Genomic DNA, 11,944 nt, shown 5'->3' on the forward strand with positions numbered 1-11,944 from the left:
CAGGAAGGAACTATTTAGAAGTCATCTGCAGGAAGCTACGTGACTGACAGCTGCGGAAAAAGAACAGTGCTCTTTATGAAGATTTGGATGTGAAGTTTTGAAAATAAACTTTTTCATTTGGGGCTCTGGATAAGAAAGAACATACACAGTATAAATATAGCATAATTACACACACTTGCCTCTAGGCTAGTTCCGAGATGAATGAAAGAAAAATAATAAAATTAAACTTTTAAAGCTATATGAGAAGTAAGAGAAATCAATACCTTAAATACAGAGAATGCAGGCAAGAAGGATAAAGGAGGGGAAAAACAAACAAATAAAATCTAGATCTAGTCTGTAGCAATTTTCATCAGGGTTTCTGATTCATTTGTCTGCCCTGTGGGGGCCACGGCTGATCTGTAAAATGTCCAAGAGTGAAAGGACCTGTAATACAGTTGGATCTATTTCTCTGTCCACACCATACATGTGTGAGGCAGAGACACAAAGTGGTGGACAGGGGAAAGACACTCAGCTGAGAAAGCTGGAAATTGGTTTAACTTCTTTAGAAGGCCCAGTGTGCTTGTTGTTCAGCTGTAAGTCCTGCAGAATGAGGAGCGCGTTAGCAGATTTGTGGTGGTTGTGGAGAGGGAACAGGCTCCAACTGAGGTTATCCTGGAGTCACACTGACTGAAATCTGGCTGTTGGAAACTCTGGACCCAGCTGGCATGTAAGTGGTGTAACATGAATAATGCCATTTGCAGTATGGGGAATGTGGGCAGGGAGGTGAGGTTTCAACAGGTGGATGGGAATGATCAGAATGCATACTTAACTATGCAGAGTCTAAATAATGGCATCTCTAAAATCTGCTGGTATCTTGAGACACAGATTCAGTAGGATTTCTGTCAGCATTTGCCAAACTCTGAATTTAAGAGGTAGAAATCAGTGATGAATTTTGGATGTCAGCTCAGGAAAAAAAAAAAAAAAGAAAAAAAAAGGGTGTGGGAGGGGCAGGCTCTGCTTACCTTTCCCCAAGACTTCTGTGTTTTTTTAGCTTGCAAATAAATTTTTACAAAGCTCTAAAGTATTGATCACGACATCATTTGAAATTTAGCAATTAAATCACATTACTGGAAGCTTTGGCTAAGCAATATTATGTGGCATGGTAGGAAAGAGAAGAGTGTGTGTTCTTCAAACTTACTGAGCTCTGATAAATAGCAGCAGACTTCAACTTCTCAAGAAAAATACGTCTGTATGCTGTTAAGGCCCAATGTGTCAGAGTTGCAATGTCAAATTCTAGTTTGGTTTACCTCTTAAAATGGTACTAACTTCAGTGATGTAAAAAAACACTGAACTCAGTGCCTAAAAAAAACCAAAACAAACAAAAAAACAACAACAAACAAACAAACAAACCCAAGCCCAACCAACAACCCTAACTGAGCTATGGCAACTCATTTTTTCATTTTAATGGATCCTAATAGGTCTCTGGGGATGCAGACATGTAAAGACATGAAAAGGGGGCAATTGCTGCTAAGGCCATTTGTTAGAAAATCTGCAACTGTTAAAATAATATTGTGTATCGATTTGTATATATAGATAGAATTTGAGTGCTTTCTGCATAAAAATGAGTACCAGTAGCAGACTGGCTTTGTCAAAGTATTTCTGGGGTGAGGTTTAAAGGGGTGCTTTTATTTAAAAAAAAAAAAAAAAGAAAAGACGTTGAACAACAGATTTTTTTTTCTTTTTCCTTGATTCAGAAAACAACAGAAGGAAGTACATATGAAGTAATACACGACTGCTGCAAGCTAAATTGACTGGTGCAGACACAAGCACATGCTATTATGGATGGACTTCAGCGGCACCCAGGCACGGTAATTTAGAGGCAGCTCACGTCGCCGCGACCCATTAATTAACGCGCTTTTCCTTTGACCCACACGCGCTGCATTTCCTTTGAGCCACCCGGCTGCGGGCATTCCCCCCGCCGCAGCATCCCACCGAGGCCAAGCCTCCCCCGGCCCTCCTCTGCCAGCGCCGGGGAAGCCCCTCCGCGCTCCGCCGCCATTTCGGGGCGGCGCAGCGGGCCCTTCCCCGCACGGAGCCGCGAGGAGCGGGCCGGGACCGGCACCGGGCTCGGAGCCGGAGCCGGAGCCGGAGCCGGAGCCGGGCCGGGGCCTTCCCCGCTGAGGGGAGCCCGCGGCCGCGCCTCGCCCCCCGCCTCCCGCCGCGCTCCGTGCGGGGCGGGGCCGCCGGGAGGCCGAGGCGAGGCACGCGGCCGCCGCCGCCGCCATGTCGTTCCGCCGCGCCTTGGCGCTGGCCGCCTGCGGGCTGGCCGGGGGCTCCGTCCTCTTCTCCGCCGTGGCCGTGGGCAAGCCGCCGGCTCGGAGCGGGGGAGGCGACGCCGAGCCGCGGCCGGGGACCGCCGCCGCCGCCGTGCCCGCCGCTCCCGCCGCGCCTCAGGGCTTGCTGCTGCTGCCGCCCGCCGCCGCCGCCGCCTCCTGCCCGCCGGCCGCCGGCTGGATCGAGAGAGCGGGGGGCACCGGCGGCTACTGGGACAGCAACTGGGACAGGTGGGCGGCCGGGGGCCTGCGGGGGACCCGGGGGGTGTGGGGGGGACCGGGGGTTGTGGGGGGGACCTGGGGGGCGCCGCTCGGCGTGGGGCTGGGCCGCCCGAGGGGCACCGGGGCTCGGTGAGGGGCTGCGGGCTGAGCTGAGGTGCCAGGTGCCGGGGTTATCGCCCCGGGGACGCTCGGGTCAGGCTCCGGTGCGATCGTGGTGAAGCCGAACTTGAGCGCCAACAGGCTTTGGTTGTGTCCTGGGTTTTTGTTATTATCGTTTTTCTCTTTTTTGAGATGCCCTGGGATGAAATGCCTGTATAAATAGGGGCCTCTACACGCCCAGTTACAAAAATCAAACCGATTTTCGTTAAATAAGCGGTTACTTTTCGTTTTAACCTCGTTAAAAAGTCAGCCTGAGGTAGGCACCGGAGCTGCAGGTCCCGGCCCTTCTGCTCCTGCTGGCGGCTGGCCCTGAGCTGGGCGCTGGGGTTGTGTTGGGGCCGGGGGAGCTGTCCCAGCTGCCGGGTAAATGAGCGGGGTGACAGCGAACAGCAGCTACGGGCAGCGTCCTGCCTCACCGCGTGTTAGTGTGCAAACAGTGGAGGTGCGTTATGCAGGTGACCCTCACGCGTTCGTCCCCTTTGCCTGCTCCTCGCTGTCCGCCTGTTGCGTGGCTTTGGCAGTACCTGGCTGAGATCCCAGTTCTGACTTTGGGGTGAGGTTGTTAAATGCCTTATAAATACATTTCTGGGGTGGCAGGCTGGGGGAATGGTTCTGTGAGCAGATAACCACATGCATTAATGTACTTTTAACAACCATCCTTGTGAAGTTTGACACAGAAGAGTGCAGATACCTTACTCACAGCCATCCTGTTGATCCGACCAGGTGATACACCCAGGGTGTTGCATGGGTCTCCTGTACGTGCAGGAGCACGTTGTACAGTTCGCTTTTGGGAGAAGACTAGTTACAGTTTCATTTCACGTGGCAGCACTTTATCTGAAAGGTGTCCTAATTAAGTGCCTATTAACTGGAAAGCTTGGTGTGGGAGGGGAGAATAAAAGCTTTTAATTATTGTCTAAATTCTATGGCTTCATTTTTTGAATGGTTCTTGAGAGTAGTTTTATGAGGAATAAAACTAGAAATATCTGGATTTTTAAGTGTGTTACAAGAATTAAAAAAATTGTCAGGCTGACTGATGTGTTTCAGTGACATGCAGGGCTTCCTGGAAGAGAGGTGAAAAGGGCACTGCCATGGATTAAATGGCATTTGCTGTTTAATTGCATTTAAAGACGGTCCTAGATATTGCTGTTGCTTTTCAGCAAAGTTCTGTCCAGCTATGATCTTAGGGGATTTTTTTAGGGGATTTTTTTTAGGAGGGAGCGCAGAAAGCTCCATTTGACAATTCGTGAATTTCAGCAGCCTAAAAGAACCTAGTGAAGATAAGCTTTAGCAGTATTAAGTTTTCCTGCTTGTATTTCTTTTTGTTTTTAATTAAAAAAAATAGTTTATGCGAAAACTGTAGTTAAGCTGGGTTATCTCCTCATGACTTGTTAAAGCACATGTTAGCATAAACTAACTGCAGAGGTGCTGGGGGACAAGAGGGCAGGACCTTCGCTCAGGTATTTCTTGTCAGGCGTTTCTGCCATAGGTGAGTTAATCCCTATGTTCATTTACAAGTGTGCTTGAATTTTCGTGACTTTTTATTCAGTTTTCTAACGTATTTTTCCAACATCATGTCTACTGAACCAAAAGGCATATCCTGTGAAATAGCAACAGAACTTCATGTTGTTGGGCTGTTGTTTCATTTTTAATGCTTTGCTGAATGTTAGGAGCGGTTTAAGGAAGGTGCTGAGCCTCATTCTTTAGCAGAAATCTTGTCTTTACTACGGCAAATGCCACCCTTGCTGTGAACTGCAGGTATGTGAGGCGGCAGTTCTCTGTGACCAATTTACTTTGCCTCAAACTGAATAAAATTATACTCTTGATTTAAAATCGATTAACAGATATAGAAGCAGGTTTAATTATAATAATGGAAGAAGTGAAATCTGTGATGGATTGAATAAATTTAACTGTTCTTTTAGGAGTAAGATCAAGCGAAAGCATTTTATAATCCGAGATGGAGAGACATAGTAGCGGATTTGTATTAACGGGTAGAGGCTCAGTGCAGGGAGGGGACCAGGGGACTAATCTGAGGCAGATTTGGACAGGGTTGATGATGATAGCGCAGCATTGGTGTCAGCAGCAGAAATCTGTGCCGCTAATCTGCCTCCCTGGGGGTTCGAGGGGAAGATCTGCCTGGTGTCCTCTTGAGGAATGGGTGATGTGCAAGAGGAGGGCAACGGATGGTGTGCAGAGAGGAAGGTTGGTGTGCAGCGTGACAAAATGAAAGAAAGATGAAAGTGGCTTCAGGGCAGAGAGTGATTTAAAAAGTTGAAAGTATAAATGAATGCTTCAAATTTAAAAATAAAAAAATGAGTTCCTGGAGAGACCTGATGTGACCTAATGTAAAGCACAAAATAATTCTCTGGGTGCACTTCAAAAAGCTGAAATATTTCTAGGATATTGTTTTGTTGTTTTAGTTAATGTGGTTGATAAAGTGCAAATTTTGTAGGTTTAGTTTATCACAGGGTCTTACAGTTGTAAAACGTTTTAATTGCTTTGGAATTAGTCGACACCTCTTTTTCTTTTCCTGAGTGTCATTCCTGGTTGTTTTTTCCTGTCAAGTAACCTACCAGGGTGCCTGTGATTTTTCACTGAAAATTTTGAGAATGATTATTAAATCATCAGGAGTTCAATATAAAGTCCCCAGTAATGTTTATAATCTTCTTGTCCAGACAGGCTGTAGCTTTTGTGTGTTTTAGTGGACATCATCTGTTTATACTAGGATTTAACTCTCTTCATCGCTTGCTTTTTTAATCACTAGAATTCATTTAGAGGTGGTGTTTGAAATTATTGAATGTATCTGTCAATTATACATTTAACCCATGGCATCAACTTACCTTATTTTTTTTAATGCAGGCTTTTAGTTCTAGCATGGTGGTTTCAATCAGTTTTGCAATATACATGGCTAAAGAGTCAATTTTAGTTCCTCAACTATAAGTCAGATTATTCGTCTGTAGAATTCCTCTGTCTTTTAGCTTCCCCTATCTAAAAACGATGTTTTAAATGTGTGTGTTTAGGCGTGAACCACTGGCTCTGATCAACCTCAAAAAGAAAAATGAAGAAACTGGGGAAGAAGAGCTTGCCTCCCGCTTAGATCACTGCAAAGCAAAAGCCACCAGGCACATCTTCCTTATCCGTCATTCTCAATACAATTTAGATGGCCGGGCTGATAAAGATAGAACTCTGACCCCACTTGGTATGTATTACTAAAAACATCTTTCTTCTTATTTTAAGAAAAGTGCTTGTCAGCGCTGCCGTCCTTATGAGTACGGGTCGGTAACTCAGCTCTGTTCTGGTCTCACTGCCAAAGCTTAATCCACTTTCTGGATCCTTTGTGTCAGAAAGATGGTACAAGTAAATCTGTTTTTTCAGTTTTTGATCTTCTAAATCCAAACATTAGAACGTGCTTTTAGGCATTTGAAGAACTCTTAATGCTAAAGAAACTTCATAAAGGAAATTTCCTGTTCTTTTAAGGTTTTTCAGCAAATTTTCACACTAGCTGATGTAATTCCCCAGGGCTAAGGCTTTTGTCTTAATCTTATCTCAAAGGTAGTTACAGAGCTAGGTTTCTCTTTAAACAGTGGGTTGTGTTTGTTAATTTCCTGATCTATCCTTATTTTTCAAGGTCGAGAGCAGGCTGAATTGACGGGACGCAGGCTTGCAAGCTTGGGGTTGAAATTTGATCAGATCATCCACTCCTCCATGACAAGAGCAACTGAAACAACTGAAATTATAAGCAAGTACCTTCCAGGTAAGTGACTTCTGTTAATTTTTCAGCATCTTCTGATCCTTAAAACTGCTTCCAGTAAAATTCTAAGCTTGTCCTTAAGGTGTAGTTGAGCCATTATTAGCCAACTTCTATACCTATGTGAATATGTCTATAAAGAAACTAACACCCCTAATTCTGCTGGTTTCCAGCTTATCTTTAAAAAATATAAGTGGGAGCCGCCTCTCTGAGTGACTGGCAGGTGCCTGTATATGTTTCTGTCAGATAACTCTCCTGGTTACTCTTCTCTTAGGCATTTTGTAAAGCAAGGGCTGTTGCAGGTCATCAGGGTTGTCTCAGTCCTTACCTGGTCTCAGGGGGCAATAGTGCAGGCGAGAAGAGGGCCTTAAACTCCAGTTCTTGTAGTGATGTACGATGGATTAGCTAACAGGCCTTTATTGTGTGCTGGGCTGTTCCTACCTGCAGGGGAAGATGTGGCATGCTCAGAGGTGATACGTATTTTTGCAATTTGTGTGAGTGGCTGCTTTGTTTGCAGGGCTTTGGGATGTTGTGCGCTTTTTTTTTTTTCCTGCCACTCAGAGATACCAGAATCTAAACTTAAAGGTAGTTGACTGTAGATAGTTCTGTCTAGGGCATTCTTTTGTTATTTTAGCAGATAGTAAGATATGGCTAGGTAAAAGTCTGTTCTCTTACATAATCAGTGATTGCTTTCTTGCTTGTGCTGCTATTTAAAAAGAAGTTCCCTTCCTCGGACTAAAATATTAATATAAACATATCAAAAGTGAAGCATTAACTTTAATTAGCCTAATTAGTGAACATGAACATTAAGATTAATACCCTTACAAATACAGTTCTTCAAAATGCAGCAGACTGGGAAGTCAACTTGCTATGCCAAATTGTTTTGGCTGTTCTCAGTTGGAATAAACTTCACCTCGCTGATGACAAACCAGTTGTGTTGGAGAGATGTACACACCTTGATGGGAAATGTTTAGACTAAAATGTCGTTATTGTGGAGAGGAAGGCTTCCTCAAAGAGCATAAAAAAAATCTGTTGAGCAGATGTGGGTCTGTTTGCAGGGACGTGTGAAGTAACAACTCCTTTCTGAATGTGTATTTAATATTTCAGGAGTCAAAAAAATTAGTACTGATCTGCTGAGAGAGGGAGCACCTATAGAACCAGACCCTCCAGTCTCTCACTGGAAACCAGAAGCTGTGGTAACTTTTTACTTACTTTTTGTTTATTTTCATTTTTATATTTTTGAATATACTTCAGTTGACAAAAGCTATAGCTCATGGTATCTGAGCTGATGCTTTTCATCATAAACCTTAGATAATTGCATAGTTTCCTTCTCCTCAGTAAGTGTACAGAACCAGTGAAATAACTTAAAAATCTGTGTGTTAGTTGAGCCTCAAGTGTGGACCTCCCTAAAGAAGAAATTGTCAGAAGATGTAGCCCATCTGCAAATGCAAATAACGGCGCATGCTGCTCTGAGTTATGTTTAATTCTGAACTCTGTGCCATTAGCAGTATTATGAAGATGGAGCTCGAATTGAGGCTGCATTTCGAAACTTCATTCATAGAGCTGATGCAAAGCAGGAAGAAGACAGCTACGAGATCTTTGTCTGTCATGCCAACGTGATCCGCTACATTGTCTGCAGGTATGTGTTGCATTGCATGTTCATCCCTGTTCTTTAAAAGGTCATAGCTTTGCTGAAATCATGTTGGCATATTGCACTGCTGAGCTTGGTGATCAGTTGATTTGTGCGTTTGAGGTGGCTGGAGATGAGTGCTTGCATTGTGAGCAACTGCTCCTGCAACTTCACAGGACGAATTTGGAGATAGAGGAAATATGCGAAAATTAGAACACTGTACAGTGAAAGTGAAAATGGCCAAATCAGTGAGACTTGATAACTTTTGTGCGTCTGAACAGTCTCTTTAATACTGCATGCTTCTGCTTCACACAATCCTGAAGATAATACTTTTGTGTAGACTGTTGGAAAAGACGACAAGTAGAGCATCTGACTGGATGCCTCTCTTTGAGATGATGTGAATTTGATCTTAAATAATGAAAGATTGATTTAGTTTTGGGGATTCTTTATTAGTTGATTTATTTTTTGTATTATGTTCAAATTGTATTAGTATGTTTTTGCAAAACATCCAGTATTGGATTGGAGGGAAGAGGGCATCTTTCAACTAACATCAAGGTGGCCCGTGAAGGAGAAAACAGTTCTGGATCTTTTCCTGTCTCCCTATCCAGTCACTTGCATCTGCTTTGTTCTTTCTCCTCATCAGCAAAGTGGTATCTGTTAGATAATTTGTCTTGAGCAGGATAGATACGATTAAACTTTAATCTGATCAATAGCTGCAACAATTTCGGTTAGCTTATTTTAGCTGAGCTAGTTACATGCTAGCCTGCCTGCTCTGTGGACTGCTTTAGAGCTTTTCAAAATTGCTATACTTAAGATTATTGATCAGGTACACAGAGTATTCTTCCCTGTGCCAAAAGAGATCGTCTTTCTGCTACCTAGGCTTTTTCTGAAATACTTTATACTTTTTCTCATTGCTATTTCTTCAATTTTCTTTTCACCTTACCTTTGATATCTAGCATTATGGGCTATCTGATAACAATTACATGCAATCCATATAGTGTTCCTTTTGAATTTAGCTTGACTGTAACTGTTACTTACAATTTTATTTTTTTTTTAGACTTTCTAAAGTACTGTTGTCAAAAAACATTTTTTTTCCTCAGTATCTAAGACAAAAGATGTTTGAGACAACTTACTATTTTCTTGAGTCGTTACTGCAAGTGGTTTAACTCTGAGGCTTGTCAGTTAGGAATTTTAGAATAGCTGGAGACTAAAAAGACCTGTGAGACCGTATTTGTACAGAAAGCAGAAGGTTCTCTCTTTTTTCTCTTCTGGGGAACAGTATCATTGATGAAAACAGTTCTGGTGAGTTCTTTCTATGGGCGCATGCTGGTAACTAGAACCAACTGTATATCAGTACCTCTTCTCTGGTGTTATTAGTTATGCTATTTTAGCCTTCCCAACAGTAGGTGCATACGTGCAGTGTGCTGCTTATGCCTGTGGTCTGCTGGGGAGACTTACTGGGGAGAAGTGAGCCGTGTGCTCTACCTGTCCTGAACAGCGCAGGGTTTTGTGCTACTGCACTTGGCCTAATGACCAGCTGCGCATAGAGCTTCTGTCATCCTGTTTGGTACTGGGTTGCTCAGAGCACTCCCAGCTACCAGACTCCATGAGAGCTTCTACCTTCTGTCAGTTTGAATTAATCCTATCTATATTAATCACATTCATCTGCTGGAATCCGCTTATGGAAGTGTATTCTTGACACTGGTCCAGTTACCAAAACTGCAGTTTGGGATCTGTTGCACAAAAACAATACTTTTTCATTTTTTTCCAAAGCTGACTCTGTAGGACATTTGAATGCAAGCTGCAAAATGACCATTTTTTATTATCTGGAACAGAAGGTGATACTGTCAACTTCATGTTAATATAACTGTTGATGAACGAGTAGTAATGTTTTTCTTTCCTTTTTTTCTTTTTTGTCTTAATAGAGCATTGCAGTTCCCCCCAGAAGGCTGGCTGCGAATGTCGCTTAACAATGGCAGTATAACTCACTTGGTGATACGGCCAAATGGAAGAGTGGCACTCCGAACACTGGGTGACACAGGTTTCATGCCTCCAGATAAAATCACGCGCACCTGAATGAGTGAAACAGCTGGCTACCCAGGAGCTGCCTCTAGACTCTTTGCACTAGAACATTCAGCTACAGTACCACTAGGTTTTTATCTGTTAAGATGTGATGCTGTCTTAAAATGTCCTTTAGCCCCTTGCCTCCTTCATACTTATTCATATCTGCCTTTCAGTCCAGAAAAGAAGAAATCTTTCTAAGCCTGAAGCTGTCCAGTCCTCAAGTATTCCCCAAAACTTGAAGCTCATCTGTGGAATACAAAAAGATTGAATGTCCATGTGCTCAGCAGCTACAAGAGCACGGACTTTTTATTTCCCTGTGAACTTCTATAACCAAAGCTTGCTCCTGTGGATATTTTTCTTGTGCAGGAAAATAATGATATGGGAACTGGAAAGAGCAGCCTTTATCACACTGCAGCTAAAACTGAAGATGAGCCAGCTTGTTCCAGCTCTTGCAGAGGAAGTGACAAACTGAGGGTATTTTGCTGTTTGAAGGACAAAGGGATAAAGCTTCAGTATTTGTAAGCTGTTGAGGATGTATGTTTATGTTGTCTCATTGTTTCCCTCTGCCCCCTAAAAGCTCGTGTAAACTGTGCCTGGGCCTTGTAAAGAAAAGAGAGTAAAAAAAGATTTGCTTCAGAGCTGCGGTGCTAGAATTAACTGCTGCTTAGATTAAGTGTTCCTGCATCCCCAGTGAGTACTTTAAGCTGTTCTGAGCAATGTTTTTCAGTCTTGTAAGGCCTTTTTAATTAAAACTTGTCTGTAGAAGGACATAGGGGTGAGTTTTGTAGCAGAAAGATGGAAGGAATGTAAAGCAGTTATCTGTGCGTTCTTTACTTTGTGTTTGCAAGGAGTACAGTTGTTTTTTTTTCCATTTTTTCCTGCTTTCCCCACTTGCTTTATATTTTTGGTACCATGATTTCAGAGTAGAGAAATAACAGCACAGAGTTTGAGGTAATGGCACTACAGGTCAGAGGTTCTGCAGTGTTGGAGCGAACTGTTGCTTAAAGCTGCTGTTGCTCACATAGTGAAAAAGGATCTGTGGGATGTTCTGTCTGGGCAAAGTGTGAGTATAAACATCAGGCAGAATGCTTTAAGTTGCTCCCTTGTACAATTTTGACTGGACTTGTTCTAGGAAACAGCTGCTGGACTTGTTCTAGGAAAAATGCACATGGTTGAGAACTAAGTTATTTTTGAGGGAAAAGCTCAGAAGCATTTGATTTTAAGGATGTTTGATGGGCACCTGAGCCACGCTAGTAAGTCTGCGTACAATGCCTGTAATACTGAAAACTTTCTTTGTTTGCGTACTCTGCCTTGGTGATGGCTAGTACACATCCAGCAGTACGGTGAAAGTAAGGCATTGCATGTCTTATAGGTTCTCTTATCCCAAAAATCTTGAAGAAACCTCAAGCTTACTTCTGTCAGAGCTTTGAGGCATCATCGTGGCACACAACCTAACAAGACAAGATTTAATGGCTCGTTTCATACAGGACTGCTACATCAGAATGACTTAAAGGAAACTGGGGCTGGTAGGGAACAAAATATGGTAGTTGTAGTGCACGTTTCCCAGGGGCAGCAGGAAACCCTTGTGATGTATGTCTCATTGATGCAATGAGAATAATTTATCAGTTTTTGTCTATTAACTTTTTAAAAGTTTTGAATAAAATAACTGGTCTGTCTTTCTTTCTTGTCCCTTCAGTTGATTAGTAAAATGCTGTGTCATTTACCAGCACATGGAACGGGAACACGAAGGCAAGTAAGACGAAAATTCCACACACTATGTACATATCTCAAAGGTGTTAACAAGTCTTCTAA

The 11,944-nt window shown here is 43.1% G+C and overlaps 1 protein-coding gene across 2 annotated transcripts; it reads left to right on the forward strand.

Annotated features, from left to right (window-relative positions):
* The first annotated feature begins 1,980 nt into the window (after window positions 1-1,980).
* On the forward strand, window positions 1,981-11,812 carry PGAM5 (PGAM family member 5, mitochondrial serine/threonine protein phosphatase). Of its 2 annotated transcripts, none has more exons than XM_027470182.3 (6): window positions 1,981-2,543; window positions 5,711-5,889; window positions 6,319-6,444; window positions 7,546-7,634; window positions 7,947-8,077; window positions 9,994-11,812. In XM_027470182.3, exons 1-6 carry the CDS (start codon window positions 2,263-2,265, stop codon window positions 10,142-10,144), a joined length of 957 nt encoding a protein of 318 aa, XP_027325983.2. In that variant the 5' UTR covers window positions 1,981-2,262; the 3' UTR covers window positions 10,145-11,812. The 2 variants fall into 2 exon arrangements, with proteins under 2 accessions (XP_027325983.2, XP_027325982.2); XM_027470181.3 differs by having other exon boundaries at window positions 2,106-2,543; window positions 7,944-8,077.
* The last annotated feature ends 132 nt before the right edge of the window (window positions 11,813-11,944 follow it).

The sequence above is a fragment of the Anas platyrhynchos genome, chromosome 16 (genome assembly GCF_047663525.1).
Source record: "Anas platyrhynchos isolate ZD024472 breed Pekin duck chromosome 16, IASCAAS_PekinDuck_T2T, whole genome shotgun sequence".
Lineage (NCBI taxonomy): Eukaryota > Metazoa > Chordata > Aves > Anseriformes > Anatidae > Anas > Anas platyrhynchos.

Bases quoted from the DNA above. Each gene is read 5' to 3' on its own strand.
- PGAM5 (XM_027470181.3), top strand. From the start codon at position 2,263: ATGTCGTTCCGCCGCGCCTTGGCGCTGGCCGCCTGCGGGCTGGCCGGG. The intron at 5,890-6,318 runs GTATGTATTACT...TTATTTTTCAAG, and splicing joins TAGAACTCTGACCCCACTTG to GTCGAGAGCAGGCTGAATTG. The intron at 7,635-7,943 runs GTAACTTTTTAC...CTGTGCCATTAG, and splicing joins ACTGGAAACCAGAAGCTGTG to CAGTATTATGAAGATGGAGC.